This window comes from Grammomys surdaster, unplaced genomic scaffold, assembly GCF_004785775.1.
Source record: "Grammomys surdaster isolate TR1022 unplaced genomic scaffold, NIH_TR_1.0 345, whole genome shotgun sequence".
Taxonomy (NCBI): Eukaryota; Metazoa; Chordata; class Mammalia; order Rodentia; family Muridae; genus Grammomys; species Grammomys surdaster.
The window spans coordinates 225252-247171 of record NW_021604764.1 but is presented as its reverse complement, the minus strand read 5'-3'; the positions used below and the strand labels follow the sequence as shown (position 1 = coordinate 247171).

Sequence of the window (21920 nt, the reverse complement as noted above, 5' to 3'; positions counted from 1 at the left end):
TCTATCTATCTATCTATCTATCTATCTATCTATCTATCTATCTATCTCCTGAGTCCTAAAAACTTAGGACCTATAGCTTAACCAAATATGGAGTTAAGTCAATTCCATGTACAGCTGAGGAGACCAACATGATAACAAATGGAAAGAAGGACCCCTAAGTCAACTACTGCTTGATAGTTTATTACTGCAGTACAGTGTCAGGCCCTCCTCGGATATAAAACCAGATCCTCAAGGACTTAGACTATATCTGCAAAGACTAAATTCTGCACTAATAATTAGAAAAAAATATCGTGGCATTTTTCTGTATTTAGACATTCAGACAAAAATTCTTCTCAGGAAGCAGAGGCAGGTAGATATTTGTGAGATTGAGACCAGCTTAATCTACATAGTGAGTTCAAGGTCAGCCAGGGCTGCATAGAAAATGACTGTTTCAAAAATCTGCCCAAAATAGGTTTCAAAACTAGAATAGAAAAAAGAAAAAAAATAGATTTTCTCAGACCTAAACAATTCTTATTTGGTTTCATCAAATCTATAGTGGGTTCATCTAGAAATCATGGAGAACAACTGGACATGCTAAGTAATAATATCCTGGGGTCAAGGGACGATTTTGAAAGTATGCTACAAAAGACTATGAGGCAGGCACTGCTCTCTATTGCAAATATGGACAGACAGACCATGGGGCACAAATGTAAAGTAACTTGTCAAGACCCGCACAGCTAATAAACTAAAGGGATGCTCCTGCACTGAAATTCTACCTTCTAAGCAATACCCATGTTTAATACTGTTTAAGCTTCTTGAAGGATCGTTAAATGATCACAATTCTCTAAATTCACTGTCAGGCAACAAGGCAATGATTCTGTGGTTGTTTGAGTAGGAATGGCCCCATAGGCTCCTATGTTTAAGTAGTCATCAGGAGCGGCACCACTTGAGAGGGATTAGGAGGCATAACCTTATTGAAGGAAATGTGTCACTGGGGGTGGGCTTATGCTAAAGCCAGGCCCGGTATCACTCTCTCCTGTCTGAGAATCTGGAGGTAGAACTCTGAGCTCTTCTCCAGCACCATGTCTTCCCACCACCATGCCCATCACCAGGACAATGGACTAAACCTCTAAAACTACAACCCAGCCCCAATTAAACACTTAGCTTTACAAGAGCTGGCACGGTCATGGTCTCTTCATGGCAACAGAACACTGACTCTCAGATGAAAGAACATGGAAATAAAACACTGAGTTGGTTACTCAGGAGTGCAGTCATGACAAAAAGCAGAGGTGCAGTATTCCCTCAGCTGTCTGATAGTCACTGGAATATTCCAGGAAATAGACCACTAAAAGGTAAATACATTGATGAGAATATCCCAAGGAAATAGACCACAAGCGGTAAATACACTGATAAGAATAAAACAGGAACAAATTTGTAGCTTGGGACAACACTGTGAATAAGCACACTGCTGAGTCATTATTTCACAAGACAGTCTGTAGGGGCTCAGCATACAGCAAGATCCTAAGTAGTTAACAGATCCAGCAAATTACCAATTCACTTCAGAACACTTTAAAAAAGAAAACTCACATCTGTTTCAAAAAGCATCTTAAAAATATCACATACCCCATTAGAGGCTAAGACATCTTCTGTTTCTTCGTCTTTGTGGTCAGCTTGAATCTCAAATGGATTCCCACCACTGCAGTACTGCTCAAACAAAGTCACGGGTTTTGAAGAAGTTGCTGATGGCTGCTTACTAGGTGAAACTGACGGGGAACGAGACTGTTCCAGGAATTTAAACTCCTACACATTCAGAAAGGACCAAACATCTGTTAGAAAAGTAACAAAACCTGAGCACAAAAACATATTCATTAAATGTAAGTGTAGTTAGGACTAGGGAGGGGATATGATCTTCACCATCTTCAGTTTATTCACCTTTGCATCTTGCAAGCTATCTGAGATCACAATCTTGGAAAGACATAACTGTTCTAAAAGGCAACTCCATCAACAGCATCATTTGAGTCAGAACTGCCTTGTCAAACAGCTCTGTCCTTCCCTGAAGGAAAGGCAGAGACACATTTTGAAATGACAAGAAATCTGAATGGCACAGCAGCAGGAACCTGGGAAGACACTCTGAACCCACAATAACCTTTCACACAGCTGCCTCACACTTGGAGCGTGTAAAACACTCTACATAGAAAGGTATCAAGTGCCAATCTATCCTTCCTATGTCAGTATCTATAACTTTATAGACCAAGAAGCTAAGAGCACTAGAACTCACTGGGGTCAGATGTGTCTTCTGCTCCTAGACAGCTATATTCAAACTATTAGGAATCGTCACCTGCCTTCTCTTTGCTTAAATTTCCTCATCTTTAAAAGGGGAGAAACCATACTTTTCTTGGAGAAATTTAAAAAAGATAAAGCTAAAAAAATGCAATCCCTGATCCAAATTCTACATTATAGAACTGAGGCAAGCGCAGCGGTCTGGAGAGGTCGAGGGCCAAGCTCAAGGCTGCAGCTTATTGGAGAAAAGATTCAAATGGTCCCCAACAGTCACCTAAAGCACAAAACTTCTACCACAAAAATAACCCTTTTCACACCTAACAGTAGTAATCCCAGGTTACATGCCCTTCACACTCAGTATTAGTCTTAGAAGGTCCACGGGCAGAGCCCCAAATCTCTACCAAGTACACTGACATCTCCACTCCACCATTACCCTGTGTCTCAGTCTCAGCTTATTCTCTTTACAAATTTTAACTACATGTTAAATCACATCTAACATGATGCCTGAAAATCATGACATTATTTTTATAAATATAAATGTGGTTAATATAACAACATGCTTTTTTTTTTATAAGTCTACGAGAATACATGTGAGTACTTAAGTTGTAAATGGTTTTAAGGCAACCATTTCAAAGGAAAAAAATAAGGCTTGCTTAGATGGAAACAATATGTTTCTATTAAATTTTTTTTTTTACAATTATACCAAATATACATTGAGACATGCATGATCAATCCATTCATGATAAATCCGTTACATAAAATTCAACAAAATTATTTACATACTCTAAAATTAATGTTAAACTTAAAATACTTAAACTTAAAAACTTAAACTTAAAAATACTTAAACTTAAAAAACTTAAAAATAGTTACGAATATTTTAAAATTCATAGATTCTGCTAATTTAATGTTATTTCATTAATGTCAATTAAAATTTAGGTAATTTTTGCTGTCCTTGAGCATGTAGTGATCACCACTGTTAGTGTTTTTACTGTTACCATGTTAGGGGAGCAATATGATAGAACTGGATATGAAACCACTTAACATAAAGACAATACCCTTACTAAAAGAAAACATAAGGCTGCAAAGATGGCTCAGCAGTTAAGAGCACCAGTTGCTCTTACAAAGGACCCAGGTTCAATTCCCAGCACCCACATGACAGCTAACCATCACCTACAACTCCAGAGTCAGTGGAGTCCATGTCCCCATTTGGCTGCCCCCAAGCACTGGATACATGTAATACATAGACATACATAAGGCAAAACATCCAGACATACAAAATAAATTTTTTAAAAAAATAGCCAAGTACTCTTTAAATATAACCAGATTTTGTTTTAATGCTTCTAGAAAGTTATTCCATCTGAAGGAAACTACTCAACACACTGTACTGAAGGCCATGGAGTGGGATATACTCTTTGACGCAGGATTACTTACTATAATGCATTTCAATCAAACTAATTAAAGAGTTTTTTTTACAAACTTCATTCCAAAGACTCCAATTAACTAGTAAAAATTAATATTTCTTATAAGTGCCTCTTTCATTTATGAGGCATTTTATCAACATAAGCAAATCTGATAATTGTGCTATAACTTAAGTGCCCATCCATCCCTTTAGGAAATTACTAGTACTTTACATCTGTAAATAAGCATTTCTATCACATGGTACCAGAATACAGCCAATTCATTATCTGAAAAAATTAAATAAAACAGTGGGTTCTCTTCTGAATTCAAAAGAAACTCCACTGTATTTGTCACTTTTTTTGGCAAAAGAGTTTACTGAAGCATGTAAAATAAACCTTGGAAAGAAGAGAGTATTTCAGGGCCACCAGTGGATAATTCCCACAAAAGGGCCTGTTAGGAAGGCCTTTCAAGGATACAAGTTTCACTGTTCTTAACTTTGGTTGCTTTGTAAATGCTCTCACATGCTTTCATTTATGTTATGAAAACAAACGTTCAAACAGTAACCAGAGGACATATCTCTTTATTCACAGTAAAACCTTACATGAAGCTGCAAGATGCTGAAATTTGACTTAACAGGGCAAAGCTCCCAGGTCTCATTCTCTAAGAACATTCTCAGTTCATCAAGTCGTATCCTAAAGAGAAGAAGAAAAATGAACAGTCTAAAGGAAGAAAAGGGCAGGAAATACAAGAACAGAGAAAACATAATACAATGTAACAACAAAATTATCATCATTGCAATCACCCAGTCAGATTGGCACAAGAATCTACAAAAGCTTGCTTCTGTTAGCTACCCTATGATCCTTAAGAAAAAACAAAATATGTCAAATATTTACTAAGCTAAATATTTTTAAACCAATGTAAAAATGAGGTGTAGAAATATAATTATTAAGGAACAGATATAAAAACCTATCCCTAACCTATGCATTTAAATTTGTCTTAGCTAATCATATACCAATGCTAAAATAGAGAAACAACTAGCAGGTTATATAAATTCACAAATATTTATGCACTAGTGTATCATAAATATGTCAAGTGTCGGACTACTAAGCAAAAATAGAAAGGTAAACATCATTCCCCACAGTTCTTTGACTCAGTGTCTAGAACCACAATGCACTTAACACTTAGTGGGTCAGTATTTACACTCCAGATACTCCACTACACATACAGCACAGAACACTCATAGTCAAGCTAATCCACTAAAGCCCACATCAGATATTCCAGTAATCACCCATATCAGATACCCTACTAAAGGCCCACATAGGATACTCCAGGAACCACTCACATCAGATACCCCACTAACTGGCCACAGTACACTCACACTGCAGATACTCCAGAAACCACCCATAACAGTTATTGCACTAATGGCCCACATCAGGTTTTCCAGTAACCGCCACATCAGATATTCCAGTAACATACCACATTATATGGAGGACTTGTTATTCTACCAGCAATGGGATCTGCCACTCATGGCAAAATTCTCAATATAACATCACCCTAGTGTGTGTGTCCTTGTAAGCTAAGAATTACAATTTGGGGGGAGTTGGCCTTGAAAGTTGCTGAATATATGCTGAAGAGGAAAGAAAAGTATATCATGTTTCAACTTTGGATGATCTTCTAAAATATTTATTCATTTAATTTTATGTGCACCATATGTACACAGTGCCCTGAGAGGCTGTATCATATGGGTGCTAAGAATTTAAACCCAGGTCATCTGCAAAAGCAGTAAGCATTCTTAAGTGCTGATCCATCTGTCCAGTCCCTTATCTTCCTCTTGAAAAGAATAACCCCTTCTTCTGCATGAGAAGATTTCCTCTTCTGACACCACTCAAAGCACAGTCCAAGCCCTTAGATACGCTTTATAGCTTTCTCAGAGCAATCATGAAATCAAATGAACTTATTCAATAGGATATTTTGATAACCACACATTAGTACATCATCCTAGGCTGTTTTCACTGCCCCAGCTAGGTTTGTACTATTTGTAGCAGATGAACGATAGCTCTGGGTCAGTAAAAACTCTTAGTAACATGAACATAAAGAAATTTGGGCAATAAAATTCTCAATTTTAAGAGATAAAGTCTCAAAAAAAAAAGACAGATAAAATCTCAATGTAAGAAACAGTTTTCTTACATATGCCCATACAGTTTTGCTATAGAAAAAGATAATGGTGTGAAACTTGGTTGTATGACTAGCAGAAGTAACACAGAACAGAAGACGGAAAATACTTTCTTTTTTCTTTTTATTGGATATTTTATTTACATTTCAGATGTTATTCCCTTTCCCCACCCCAACCCCGGAAACCACCTATCCCATTTCCCCTCCTCTTGCTTCTATGAGGATGTGTCCCACCCACCCACTCTCACCTCCCCACCCTCAAATTCCCCCACACTGGGGCATCCAGCCTTCACAGGACCAAGGATCTCCCCTCCCACCTATGCCCACCAAGGCCATCCTCCCCTACATATACAACTGGGGCTATGGGTCCCTCCCTATGCGCTCCCAGGCTGCTGGTTTAGACCCTGGGAGCTATGGTTGGCTGGTATTGTTGCTCTCCCCATGGGGCCACAAACACTTTCAGCTCCTTCAGTCTTCACTCTAACTCCTCCATTGGGAACTCCATGATCAGTTCAATGGTTAGCTGTGAGCATCTGCCTCTGTATATTTCAGGCTCTGGCAGACCTCTAAGGAGACAGCTATATCAGGCTCTTGTCAGCATGCACTTCCTGACATCCACATCAGCATCTACCTTTGGTGACTGCACATGGGATGGATCCCCAGGTGGAACGGTCTCCAGACGGCCCCTCCTTCAGTTTCTGTCCCACACTTTGTCTCCATATTTGCTCTCATAAGTATTTTGTTACTTCTAAGAAGGATCAAAGCATCTACACTTTGGTCTTCCTTCTTCATGAGCGTCATGTGGTCTGTGAGTTGTATCTTGGGTATTTCGAGCTTTTGGGCTAATATCTACTTATCAGTGAGTGAATACCATGTGTGATTGGGTTACCTCATTCAGGATATTTTCTAGTTCCATACATTTACCTAAGAATTTCTAGAATTCATTGTTTTTAATAGCTGAGCAATATTCCATTGTGCAAATATACCACATTTTTTGTATCCATATCTCTGTTGAAGGACATCTGGGTTCTTTCCAGCTTCTAGTTATTATAAATAAGGCTGCTATGAACATAGTGGAGTATATGTCCTTGTTATATGTTGGAGCATCTTCTGGGTATATGCCCAGGAGTGGTATAGCTGGGTCCTCAGGAAATGCTATTTCCAATTTTCTGAGGAACCGCCAGACTGATTTCCAGAGTGGTTGTACCAGCTTGCAAAGCACTCTACAGATTTAATGCAATCCCCATAAAAATTCCAACTCAATTCTTCATAGAGATAGAAAGAGCAGTTTGCAAACTCATTTGGAATAACAAAAAAAACCAGGAAAGTGAGAACTATTCTCAACAATAAAAGACCTTCTGGAGGAATCACCATCCTTGACTTCAAGCTGTACTACAGAGCAATAGTGATAAAAACTGCATGGTATTGGTACAGAGACAGGCAGGAAGATCAATGGAATAACTCCTCCATTGGGAACCCCATGATCCCAAGAAAACCCAGAAATGAATCCCCACACCTATGGTTACTTGATCTTTGACAAAAGAGCTAAAACCGTCCAGTGGAAACAGGACAGCATTTTCAACAAATGGTGTTGGTTCAACTGGAGGTCAGCATGTAGAAGAATGCAAATCAATCCACTCTTATCTCCTTGTACAAAGCTCAAGTCCAAGTGGATAAAGGGCCTCCACATAAAACATGATATACTAAAACTAATAGAAGAGAAGGTGGGGAAGAACCTCGAATACCTGGGCACAGGAGAAAAGTTCCTGAACAGAACACCAATGGCTTATGCTCTAAGATCAAGAATTGACAAATGAGACCTCATAAAATTGCAAAGCTTCTGTAAGGCAAAGGACACTGTCAATAGGGAAAAACAGCAACCAACAGATTGGGAAATGATCTTTACCAATCCTTCATCTGATAGAGGGCTAATATCCAATATATACAAAGAAGTCAAGAAATTAGACTCCAGACAACCAAATAACCCTATTAAAAAATGGAGTATTGAGCTTAACAAAGAATTGTCAACTGAGGAAACTCGAGTGGCTGAGAAGCACCTAAAGAAATGTTCAACATCCTTAGTCATCAGGGAAATGCAAATCAAAACAACCCTGAGATTCCACCTCACACCAGTCAGAATGGCTAAGATCAAAAACTCAGGTGATAGCAGATGCTGGCGAGGATGTGGAGAAAGGACACTCCTCCACTGTTGGTGACACATACTTTCAATTTCACCTTTGTCTCATGCCTGTATCTTCCAACTAGTAGCCTAAATGGACATGGAGTAAGGGTAATTTAAGAGTTCTTCATTCTCCCCAAGAGCTCTGTTAAGCGGGAGAGAACTACAAAACAAATCGCATATTTAAGCACCTTTTTAAGAAAATAAAATCACACAAAATCTGCATTTCACACTTTTTCAGTATTTATGTAGAACAATTTGATGAAAAAAAGTAGGCTCAGACTTGAGTAATTTTAGTCAGTACAGCTATGCACTCAGCTATGTGTCACTGCTGAGCTGCCTGTTGTTAATCTGGCACTACTATACTTTAGAATGCACTGACATGAGCACCAACTTTCTTGTGACTTTAGTTACCTCTTTCTAAGTGACAACCATTAGAAATGTTACAGTCAATAAATAAACTACGAAGGTCTAGGCTTTGGTTTAAACATTAGGGAAAGAAAATCCTCAAAATAACTTTTTTGCTTTTTCACCTGGTATAGTCTTTGCTACATACAATGCAGCAAGAGGAAAGGATAACTGGGAAAGTATCAATTACGGATGCAGGTCAATCCAGCCACCACACTTTACAAGCCACAGTCCCGAGAGGATCAATAGCTGCCTACCACCTGAGAGCTGGCACACACCACGAGTGGGACAAGAACATGAGCCCCTTCTCTCCCAGTCCAGTTCTAACAAGACAGTGAAACTTCATCAATGAAATATAGGCTCTGCACATGTGCCTAAGAAGCCCTGAAACTTGCTGAGTATTTAGGAAACAGTCATTTTTTTCTTTTTCTGGATTCTCTGATTACTGCAAGATAAACGTTCGTGGGGATTTTCCACCAAGACCAGAGTCCAAAGCAAAAATGTCTACACTTGGATACCAGAGAGGGCAGACACCCTCTGATAGTCCCAACAGTATAATCCAGAGTGGACATCACTCCCCAAATCAATATTTGACAATACCCATAGCTCCAGACACTAGGAACAACAAAAGTCTACCACAGTTGTCATGCTGGGTATAACGCACTCTTTGGGGAGGTAGCATTTGGCAGAGAAAGCTAAGCATTTGGCTCTTGTACAGTCTTTTCTCCCATTTTTATTAAAAACCTTTTCTTCTTTAACATAAATATATTTAATAATCAATCAGTAGTTTGACACCCAACAATCACTCTACTGACATGATACGTTTACATTATCTCTGTATGAAGGTATTGACAGAACAGAGAAAGCAGAATTTCAAGTTATGAGGCTCTGAATTAGAATAACAAAATAAAAACTTAGCTGTAAAATCTAAAATCTCAGAATGAAAATACATTTATAAATGTTTAATGATAAAACATATAAAGATATGACTTTGAATCTGGCTTATATCAAGAACGCTCTAGGGGTTGGTGATATGGGTCCGGGGGCTTGCTGCCAGGCCTGACAATACAAGCTCAAGCCCTAGAACTCACATACTGGAGAAGGAGACCAGACTCCTCCAGTAAGGAGTTAGCTGACGTTGACCTGCATGCTATGACGTGGTGCTCTTACTCTCTTTCCCTCCAAGTAAAACACATTTTAAAACTGAGAGTGTAATCAGTGTTCTTTCTTCCTTGCCATCTGGTATGGCTTTGGGCACATGATCAGATTGCCATGGCAACGTGGTTTTTTTTTTTTTTTTTGCATCTTCTTGCACTCACAGAGCACCACCTAATCACCCTTTCAACACTGGCTGTAGTGACAGCTAGCAATGCAATGCTGCACACAATCTTGTCTTTGCAGCTAGGGTCTGAATAGCACATCCACTACACTATAAGCCTTCTCATTCCTGGAAAGCAGACTCAGAAGCACACCACGGAGTGCTGTCACGACTGTTCACCGTTTGCATGTCCTTTCCACTTGTCCAATATACCTGAAGGCACAGACCAGTGACTAAAATCTTTCAGTGACCCTGATCTGATGCTAAAGTTTTACCTCTAAAGAAGCCAACACACGTTCAACCCAGTTAAAACAAAAAAATTAAGATTTACAAGGAATAATGAGAATACTTTCTAATATATATACTCTTGATGAAGTATCCCTATCTTAAAAAGAGACACAATAAATTTATTTACTAAAACTTAAAAGTAGCTTTAAGTCAGTCAATCTTATAAAAGTATAGATAAATGGTCTCATTACCTTAATGATTTATTCATATGTTACTGAATTTCTTACCTATGGTGGTTCTTGAAGTAATTGACACTTTGTTTTCTAATCGACTCTTGCAAAACTTCAGACTTGCTACCACAAAATTCTTCTCCAACTTGCATCAACCTAGTTGGATAGAAAGGTTATATGTTCCAGAACATCCATATAGAAAAAACCCAACAAAGAAAAACTAGTAATCATCCAGCTTCTTCCTGTAACAAGTACAACTAATAGAAATTTAGGTATTTGAAAAAATTATAAAGACCCTACACGCACATCATCAGTCATGAGTAATTATATCCTCTTCCATAAACAAGTTAGACAGAAAACTCAGTATCTGATTTTTTAAAATTTTTTTACAGTTAAATGAATTACATCACAGAAGTCAGTATCTCAAACACTACCTGCTGACTATATCCAGAACAAAGATGAAATCATCGTATTTGAATATAGATAGATCAGTTCCAAGCAAATAGGTTTTTACTTTTAGTTGAACATCCTGTAAGACACAAATAAATAAATAAGTAAATTTATTCTAGTTAAGACTAAAATGAGATAGTAGTATGTTTTTAGTTCAATGCTATCTCTATCTACTTAGATCAACAGCCAATCTTTAAGAGTAACCTAATAGAGACAGTCCCATGAATATTATTAAGAAATAAAATGGCCACAATCTCACTACAACTTGACAAAGTTGTGTTAAATTTTATCTAATGTAAAGACACATGTAAGTACACACAGGGTTCTTAGGATAAGAATGATACCCCAGGCTGAAGAGATGACTCAGTTAAGAGCCCGTGCTACTTTGCAGAGAACTCAAGATCTATTCCCAATGCTCCAGGGGCTCGTAACTGACTATGACTCTAGCGTCACGGGGTCCCACATCACTGCCCTCTAAAGACACCTGTCCTCAGATGCACATAAGCACAGTCACACACACACACATACGTACAGTTAAATATTAAAGTCCTTCTTAAAAAATTATACTCTTATAAATAACAGGACAAAAATCATCATTAATGCATGCTTCTGATTCATTTGGAACCCAAATATAGCATATGTGGAAATGAGTAACTGTAAAATTAAGTATCAGCTAATATATAAAAAAAATGATAGCCTTCACAATTAACTGCAAAAGTGTTATAAAGTAGTGAACTTTCACTTGGAAACATACGAAATCTTAAAAGGCCTATAAAAAAATTCGAGTCTATTAATACAAAGAGAATAACTCTAACTCTAATGAAATTGTGTGTGTGTGTGTGTGTGTATGTGTGTGTACGTATACTTTAAATAAATCAGTACATTGAGCATAGTGAGACTAATTGTATGACTAACCAGTAGAGACGAGTGTTTTTTTTTCAAATTTTTATATATGTCAAAGGAAACTTCTGCCAAAATTCACAAGAAATTTTTTCCTAAACCATTATTCTAAAATTCACCTAGAACAGTAGGCAATAACTGCTTTTTAAATTACTTTATTTATTTACATTCCAAATGGTGCCCCCCTCCCGATAACTGCCTTTTTAAAAGTGAAACTATATAAAAATAAACATTGTAAGTATTGCTGAAAGACTTGTAATATATTAAATATACCATAAACTATTTAAAACAAAAGAATAAAATATTTAGATAAATAATCCAAATAACTCAGTAAAACTAAAGAGTATACATTATAAGGTAACATATACAGTGGCTAAAGTGACACTTGTAAAAAAGAATCCCCTTGATTATTTAGCCGTGTCACAACTCTATGTCAACACCAGTGTATATACGGCAAGAGCAGCCTGGCTGAGCAGGCATCCATATCCCCGGAGGGAAGCAGAGACTAGCAGAGTCGAGCATTCTGCCTAAGCTCTTGCGCCTGCTGCATGGCAGCGTTAAGTCTTGGATGGATGTCTACCTTCATTCAAGGTCACCTTTTTTTTTCTCTGTATTTGGCAACTAATGAAGTAGACAGAAGTAGAATTATCCAGAAAGTAGTAAAGAGGAAACTTAACTAGTAAAGGGAAAATATTTACTGTTCAGATATCAAACAAAATACACAGCAGATTACTGATTCCTATATATTCTGAAAAAGGTAAAAATTAGAAATTTCAGAATAACTTAATAAGACAAAATCATTTCCTGACTGTCTCTTTAAATTAAAATTGTGTAACCAATATAGAGCTGTCAAAAACCAGAGCACTAAATTATAATAAAGTTAAATGAGTCTTGAGGAAATTTATGTTTTACGTGGTTTCCCTAAATGAGTTTTTAAAAGAAACCCTATACAAGATGATAAATCTGAAAGTGAACTAAAGGCAGGTGTGAGGGTCTGCATACCTAAACGGCTCTACAGTCTTTCAAGGTTACAAAGATTCCAAGGAAATTACACTTTGATCCAGGGAGAACCAAGTTTTAACTAAATTTCAGATTACAAGTGAACCAGTCGACTGAAAAAAATGTAAGAAGATCATTACGGGTCTCATATTTGGGTCTATTTACAGTCCATGTGAAGACATCCGAATCTGCAAGATGGGAGCACAAAGCAGACCTTTGGGGAGGCTTTAGGTCATGAGGGGCCTTGTGAATGGGATTAACTTAAAGTAAGTTAAATGATAGCCAATCCTTAGATTGATGCCTAAGGGCACGGCTTTCCAGTTCCAAAAGTGAGGGCAATTATGAAAGTTCGAAGCAAAACTTCATCCAACACAAGGTCTTTCAAGAATTTTGAACTTGGGCTGGAGAGATGGCTCAGTGGTTAAGATCACTGGTTACTCTTCCAGAGGTTCTGAGTTCAATTCCCAGAATCCACATGGTGGCTAACAACCATCTGTAATGGGATCTGGTGCCCTCTTCCAGTGTATCTGAAGAGAGTGACAGTGTACTCACATAAATAAAATAAATAAATCTTACATATAAAAAAAAAAAGAATTTTGACCTTAAACTTCCCAGACTCAAGAGTTATAAGAAACACCATAGATTCTTCTGAAACAGTCCAGGCTAGGGTATTTTATTACAGCAGCCCAAATGGAGTATACTACCATCAGCCCAAATCCAAGTAAAAATTTTACAGTATTCCTCAACAAACCTCACTGAAGAAATAAAATTTATTCTTTCCTATATTCTGACCAAATATCACCTATTTATTTCTTTTCTAAAATTAAGCAAAGAGGAAATTGAGAAAATTAAATAAGATAAAAATAAATAATATATCTCAATGAAAAGGCACAATTTCTTTAAGAAAATATGAGATTCCTTAATCATGGAACACACTGGAGATTTTCAAACTAAGAGCCTTTTGCCTATTGTTCTTTGTAATCTATATAATTACCAACTAATTACAGAAGTTAAGATAAGTGATAGCCACAGACAAACTAGCAAATGACTAAGCCTTCAGAGAGTACCAACACACCAAGTTTACAAAGTGAATTTCTAAAACAACTGTAACATGCGAGTTTCAGACCACAGCTTCTGTAAAAATAAACAGAAAGAAGCCAAACCTGCCATATTCGCGTAAGGCCATGCTCTAATTTCTTTTTTACATAGCCACGATCAAAATTGGTTTCTTCAGTGCTCATCACATTACTTCCTTCTGAAAACAAAAGATGGCATATGTTTTTAATTCAGTTTTTTCCTAAGTGTTTTGCTGTTTTCTCATTTTTATAAGCCAACCAAAGATTAAAAGAAAACAACAACAACAACAAAAACCAAACACCTCAGGACAGGGTACAGGATATATAGCTCAAAGGTTGAGTACTTTAGATTCCTAGCAAATATTTGGTTCTTGGAACCTTTTGTAACTTTGGTCCTGAGGAATCCCACGACCTCTTCTGGTGTCTATGTGCACCAGCATGAATGTGGTGTACAGGCATACATACAGGGAAACATCCAGACACATAAAATTAAAATATGTACTTGATATATGTACATTGAAAGTAACAGTAAGATCAGGCACTGGGATTAAACTCCTTTGATACATGGATAACTTCATACAGAGAAATGCTAAATATATCTAAAACTATGCAGTACACATGTGACTAGGCCTATGAGCCCAATGAAGGCATGGCGGCCCCAGAGCTACATACCACTTACTTCTAGATCATATGACAGGCTGATGTCAGGGAGCTAGAAAGCCAAACCACCCCTCTGTCAGGTAATGTGCATGCCAACAAGAGTAGAACACAGAAGGCATATTTTTAATTTTTAGAATTCATATTATATTTTTATAATGAACAATAATATTAATCATTCCAAATAAACAATTTACAATATCTAGTTCCACAGGCAAGGTCAATATTGTTCTTAAAAGATGTTTCCCTCCTGAAAATACAAACACACATCTGTTATTAAAGCAACTGTGGCTTAGTGCATTGCAAGTAACAGCCACTCACCTCTGCTCAGGCTGGCTGGGGTCCAGCAGTAAGTAAGAAAAGACCATATATACCTGTTCTATCCGCCTCCGAGTACTGCTAGAGCTTACCACGAGCCAGCTGTGGGGACCCTTAGTGTTTTGTATAGAATTTACAATGTTAGGAAGACAAACAGTATCACTACAAAGCTACTGAAAATGAGTTTTAGAGGCCGATCACCTTTACAAAGCGACTGGGAACAACTGCATATCCCTGGTTCTTACACTGTGTTTTTACATGTCTGTAGGAAACTATTCAGAGTTCTATATACTGCTGGTGGACTGCTGAACTAGTCGGAAAACCCAAATGCTTTAAGATCTAGAATAGGAACAGGGAACTGTAACAAAAAAGGTCTAAATATGTAAAGCCAAAATTTGTATGACTCAGTATTCCATTACCATTGGTTATAACATTTATATAGAGATCATAAATATACATATTTAGAAGTTCTTATAGCTAATACATCTGCTAATTCTACCTGAAATCTGCCCTTTGGTTTATCTTTAAGTTACTTATTAGAAAACAAAAAAGGTGTGGAAACATCTTACCACTCCTATAACTAGAAAAAAAATGTAAAATATTAGCAAAGTAGAATAAGCCTTATGAAAATCTGGCATCTCAGTTTCTTGGCCTAGGATTCCAACTCTGACTGAGCCCCGGTCCCACGTGCTTAGCAGGCATTTACCACTGAGCTGCACCCCCCACCCAACTGGTTAGCAATTCTGGCTTATCCCATGCACTCTACTTTCTGCAAATATAATATCGGCATTAAATTGCACAACACAGTATGGTTTATGCTGTGTACTAAACAAATGTTAATAAAAATATTGTTTTAAAAGTAAAATTCTGCGTGTAGGTAAATGTGAACAGATGTACAGGTACACATGTGTGCATCGGCACATGCTTGTAGAAGCCACAAGTTGTTGTGGTGTGGTGGTGTGAATAAAAATGGCTCACCATAGGCTCATATATTTTAATGTCTAGTCACCAGGGAGTGGAACTCTTTGAAACAATTAGAAGGACTAGGAGGCGTGGCTTCTTGGAGGCAGTGTGTAACCAGGGCAGGCTTTGAAGTTTCAAAACTCTATGCCAGGCCTAGGCTCTCTCAGACTAGGATACAGCCCTCCACTACTGCTCCAGCATCTTCCTGCTTGTTACCATGCTAACCATCATGATGATAAGAGATTAAACCTCCAGAACAGTAAGCAAGCTCCTAATTAAATACTTCTTTCATAGGAGCTGCTGTGGTCACAGTAGCTCTTCATAGCAATATAACAAAGACTAAGGCAGAAGCTGGCACCAGAAAGGAGGGTACTGCTGTGATAGGCCCAACCATGCTACTTGTTGGTGGAATGTGAACTCTGGGACAATGGATTAGAAAAACACGATCTTTATGTGTCAAACTAGGAGTATAGAAGACAATGGTGCAGAGAATAATGTAAATTGTGATGTCCTGGCTGAAATAGTTTCAGAAGGGAAGACTATTAGGAAGTGGCCTAGAGATCACTGTTGTGACACTTTGGCAAAGAATGTGGCTGCTATTTTGCCCTTGTCCTAAAAAATCTCCTTGAGGCTACACTGAAGAGTTTTGGATTAACAGGGCCGGCAGGAGACTTGATGACAGCCTACTACTAACTCTGCCATGTGGTTAGTAGTGACTGTTCTTATGCAGATCTATAGTGAAGGGAGCAAGCAGGGCAAGGGAAATACAAAATGTACAGCCTGAGGAGAAAAGGAACACCAGGAAATGTTTTGCTGGAGCCATGTCAAGTACTCAAGGAGATAAAAAAGTTTAAAGAAAAAATTGCTAAATGGAATAAAGGAAGTAGTGACATCAGGGCAAGAGCCCAACCAGCTAAGCTGCCAACCTGTAAGAAGGAATTAAGGGAAAGCCAAGCAGAGAAGGGAATGGTCAACGGCAGACAATGGATGCAACTGTACTGAAGGAGGCACCAAGTTCCAGACCCATCAAAGAACAAAACTTGGCAGCTTCAGTCTACGGTTCTGATTTTAGAGACAAGGATACAAGAAAGAGGTTCTGGTCCCTCCATGGCTAGGGAGAGCCCGAGGTCAGTCAGGCATGTGTAAGAGATGGCCCTGTGTGCAGGCCTGGAAAGGCCATTGTGTGAAACTATAAAGATGAAGCCTGGATTGCCTTAGAGACTCCAAGGTACTAGAGATACCAGAGCTGTGGAATACCTGCTGCAGCCTGGGTGTGGAACCAGCCCAAGAGCATGCTCCAGTTAACACACCAAAAGGAGTTGGAGATCTGATGACCTCTTTGATACCAGACATGAAGATGCAAACGTTGGAGTTTGCCCTGCTGGTTGTGCATCTTGCTTTGGTTCAGTGTTCTCTCTCTCCTTTTGGAACAGTAATGCATTATTTGTGTCACTGTATATTAAAATATGTGATGAGCTTTTTGATTTTCATTTTACAGGGGATTACATGAATCTTCGATGAGACTTTGAACATGTAGAGACTGTGATAGACTATGAGGATGTCTGATGTGGACTGAATGCGTTTCTACATTATGATATGGCTACACGCCTATGGGAACCTGGAGTGGCATATGGTGGTTTGAACAAGAATGATCCCCATAAGGTCATAGTTTTGAATGCTCAATCACTAGAGAGTGGTTCTATCTGAAAAGGATTAGGAAGTATGGCCTTGTTGGATAAAGTGTGTCATTAGGGGTAGGCTTTGAGGTTTCAAATTCCATGGCAGACCTGGGCGTCCCAACCCCTGCCTACAGTCAGGATGTAGCTATCAGCTACTGCCCACCTGCTGCCATGTTCCCCATCATGATAACAATCAAGTAAACCTCTGAAACTGTAAAAAGCTCCTAACTAAACGTGTTCTCTCCTAAGAGTCTCCTCGCTCATCGTGTCCCTTCACAGCAATGGAGCAGTGACAACAACATCTGGTCTCTTCCTCAGTTGTTTTCCATCTTACGTTGTGAGACAAGGTCTCTGGCTGAACTGGAATCTGCTGATTTGGCTGGGCTGGCTGAGCACCGCCAGGCCCCACACAGTTTCTTACACAGTCACAGGGATCCAAACTCAGGTCCTCAGGATGCAGTGCCAAGTCCTCTACTGACTGAGTCATCTCACAAATGAAATTATTTGAAATGCTTAATCTTGAACACTGTTTGAAAAGAATCACTCAAGAATTTGAAGTTCCTACTTTTTTTTACATCATAGCTACTTAAAAGTGTATTTTCCTTACAAAAATGAATGTTTTAAATTTCTCATGGCCCTGTCTTCTATTTTCAAAAAAGAAAATACCAACATAATTATTAATTCTTAGAACCCAATTTAATTTTTAAAAATTGCAAATTAGAATACTAGTGAGTATTTAAGTATTTAGTATTTCCTTGTAAATCTAAAAAAAGCCCGATCTCTTACCAGGTTTATAACTGATAACACTAAAGGAAAAATTTTTAAGCCTTTTCAAAACAATTCAGCACTAAGGCCATCAACATGTTCCCTCAAAAACAGAGTTCCATGCCATTTGAAAAGCCCTCTGTACTGCTTTATCCCCAAAGACTTATTTATTAGTCTGAATGGCTTCTTTTGCCTGTGTCCTGAAGGTGGGCCTTGTCCCTGCTCGCCCTTACTCCAGAAGAGCAGCACATGCTACAGTGCAGCTTTAAATGAGGAATTAAAACCGTCTCCTACCAGAAGCTGCGGCTGTCTCCTCACCGTCGTGCTTCTCATGCCACTCCATGGTTCTGTAGTAGCTGAGCATGACTTCCCACAGTGCTTTGCACAGGTCTGCTAGGCATGGAATATAGCTGTCTGGTGTAACGTGCTAAAGAAAAGGAGTCAATTCCCAAGAATTATATTTTCTTAAATACAGCTAATCAAAATAAAAGTTCTACTATTAATCAAATACAAGTAAAAATTACAAGTTAAGAAATTTTTTCCACTGGAATAGCCTAAGAATATCAATAACAAAAAAACCCTTTCAAGTAATTCCCATTTCAACACAGTGTTTTATTACTCATTAGTAACAACACTCCATATAGTGTGAATCAACTGTAGTCCCTGAACCAAAGGATCCAAGAAATTCCAGAACAGGTAAGTACTCTAAAGAGTACTTTTAACTTTCCCAAATGTTGGCACACAGTTCAAGAGTGGAACTGAGCAAGGAGAATTCTGAGACCCTGTGAGAAAACTCCAAGTAACCAAGACGAGAGTCTCGTGATCACTGTTCCTCCGTAACAGTCTGGGCTTTCTGTAGGTCTCAAGGCAGAGAGGAATACGCTTTTCCAGCTATTGTTATTCAGATGAGAAATGTGGCTTTGCAAAGTAAGGTTTGTCCTTGGGACTGAACCCTTCTGAACCCTCAGAGTATAGACTGCCTGCTGCTCTGAATAAAGTTGGCTACTGCATGAGACTTAGTCTGTTTCATTTTTTGGTCCTGTACTCCCAAGTTCACGGCACCAACTAGACCACTAAATACCCAAATATATATACTTTTCAAACACATGTCTGTCTAAGCAAACATGGCTTTATATTTATCCGTGGACCAGAGTCACAACTAGAAAAATGGTGACTGGATTTACAACTTGAAATTCTACAAATACTCCAGAACTCGCAGATATTCCAGTAAAGTAAATCATTTTAAAGCAAGCTATCACAAACAAAAATTGTAGAACACTGCAAAGTTCTAAGAGACCTCCAGGAGGGCTCTGGGCCCAACCTCTCTCACACCTCTCAGAGAGCTTCTGCGTTTCTCTACCAAGTCTACTTTCAGGCTTCCCAGCTCTATTAAAGCAGCATTTGCCACATTGTCAGAGTTCTAGACCCTTTACGTTTGTGACCAATCCACCAGCAAGGACACTGCTGATAAGCAGAGCCGGGCTCAGGCACTGGAGTGAGTAGTCCTCCAAGGGGAAGTGACAGCAGAGACAGCTCAGGAGAACAGACAGATGCGTTAGGCTGCTGCTCAGCATGCTCACAGGCCCACAGCCTTCATAGGGCTGTGCACGAAGCTTACATACCAACAGAGCTGCCTGTGATGCACCATTCCTGGGGACCTTTCCAGACTGTTGCCTGGGATGGTCAACCTCACTCTCAAAAAGACCTTTCCTTCCCAGGACTCATCATTTACCAAACACTAACCAGGATGTCTCAGCACACTTATGTGTAAGCATGTCAAATTTCTCAAGCTGACCCACACAAAGCAGAAGAGCTAACCTCTTGAAGCAAAGTGCCCATGTGAGGCTTATAACAAAATACTTTACTGGTTTAAAATTAAAAAATAAATTAATAATGTTTTCCTTATTAATATATGTAAGAAGGCAAACCAAATGACTACCAAAAGACACCAAACCAGAAATGCTGACCAGAATTCATCCAGGAGCTATTCCTTACTAACGACTCATGACTATACTAAGAATGACCCCCACTATTAAAGAGTTTTGGGAGATAGTGGGCAAAACAGACTAAACAACTAGGGGCTGCACAGAACAAAAACCCACTTTAATCTGCTAACCGACATAACTGAAAACTCCTACAGATCTATAAAACTAACTCACTAATAACCCAGTGACGATAAGAATTATAAAAAATAATAAGACTCATAGCAATAACAATCATTTAAAGTATTTACAATAAAAGAGATAAAATGTTTTAGAAATAATCTTTGCAATATATGTTCAAAGACTCCATAAGAAAAATGACACTGTCCAAAATGTATAAGACCTGAGCTAACCGAAAGTCAAGGTACTCTCGATAAGGATATTTCAGTGTTATTGACATATTGTACTTAAGTTAATTCAAGATCTTATTAAGATAGCAGTTAAAAATACCCATCCTCTCATGAAAACCTAGCATATGCAGTAGGTGGCTCCTCACATCCTTAGGCAGTTGTTTTCAGAGTACAGCAACTAGACAGTCAGTAGAAAAGTCAAAATTAGACACACTTCACCCACCATAAAAAGAATAGTAAGAAAGCTAAGTAAAATCTGTAACTATACAGAAGTAAGAGAAAATATGAAACATTTCCTTTCTAATGTTGATATGAAGTTCTCTTCTATAAACTCAACATTCAGAGGTAACAAAACTATTTTTACATTAAAAGCAGAATTTATATGACCATAAACAAGTCAAAATGCAAACGATATAGTTGAAAAATCCACATACATATATAAAGAACTAATATCCCATGTCTAGATGGAATTCTAATGAGTGAAAAGCTGGATGTGGCAGTGTATGCCTGAAGTCCTTACTCTTTGGATAGCTGAGGCAGGGGAATGGGCCTATGAGTTCAGGAACAACGTAGGCAGCACTTTCTGCCTCTTTCATGAAAGAGAAGAATCGCAGCAACTGTCTGGTTATGGGGGTGGCATGCAAACACAAAAGAATACGCTTCACAAACAGAAACACAAGGATGCCGTGGGAGACTATGTTTAGCTTATCTAATCTAGACAGAGAAAGCCATAGCCAAACACAATTCGCACACCACTGCTGAAAGGAACCTGAAATGGTATGATCTTGTAGAGAAACAGGAATCACCTAACAAAACAGCAACTTCAACCATGCAATCTCACCCCAAGAAATGTATCCTGGTGATGCATCATAACAAAATGTGTAACTAAAACCACTTGAGTCTATATAAACCCCAAACTCCGGAATATGCAGAAGAAACTACCATTCATATACATAAAAGAATAGCATGCAGTGATGTAAAATAATTTCACATGCTTACTTTTATAATTGCTAGCTTACAATGAGCCAATTTTGCTTATTTTTCTTCAGTTTATTTTAGCAGATCATTATACGTGACTCATTTCTTACCAAATATACACTTAAAAAAAAAAAAGAACAAAGTCAGGAAAGATTAAAAATATATGGCAGAGTAAAACAAAACTCAAAAAAGTCCCAGGCTGTACTTCAGGGATCCTTTACTCAAAACAAGGGCGCCTCTTGAGGCCAACTTAAAAAATTTTTTTTTCACAAATACAACAGTACTTAATATACATTCATTTTATGCAATTACATTTCATCTAAGTATATCCCAACTAGAAGATAAGAGGAGATAGTATTAGGAATATTTTTTCAGAGAAACATTAGGACTAGAAAAATAATTGTTACAGTCAAACAATTTCTACAACAGATCATAGTTTATCAACCCATAAAATTAAAACTTAATTCTACTACCTTTTCTTCTACACAATGTGAGGAAAAGAGGCTCCTCCCCTATGCTCTCTCTTGGGGCTCCTCCTCATGTTTTCTCCTGGGGCTCCTCCCCATGCTCTAAGACCCTCCCCTATGCTATCACTTAGGCTCCTCCCCTAT

The 21920-nt window shown here is 38.3% G+C and overlaps 1 protein-coding gene across 3 annotated transcripts in view; it reads right to left on the bottom strand.

Annotated features, from left to right (window-relative positions):
• Window positions 1-21920, bottom strand: part of Vps50 (VPS50 subunit of EARP/GARPII complex) — a 98659-nt gene that overhangs the window by 33446 nt on the left and 43293 nt on the right. For all 3 annotated transcript variants that reach the window (XR_003712867.1, XM_028779150.1, XM_028779151.1), the window contains exons 13-18: window positions 18294-18426; window positions 13705-13796; window positions 10627-10721; window positions 10250-10348; window positions 4259-4349; window positions 1603-1779 (exon numbers count right to left, since the gene is read on the bottom strand). Coding sequence is in view for 2 of the 3 variants with exons in the window: in XM_028779150.1 (XP_028634983.1) it covers window positions 1603-1779; window positions 4259-4349; window positions 10250-10348; window positions 10627-10721; window positions 13705-13796; window positions 18294-18426 (687 nt within the window). In the remaining variant the exon portion in view is untranslated. The remainder of the gene's footprint in view (window positions 1-1602; window positions 1780-4258; window positions 4350-10249; window positions 10349-10626; window positions 10722-13704; window positions 13797-18293; window positions 18427-21920) is intronic.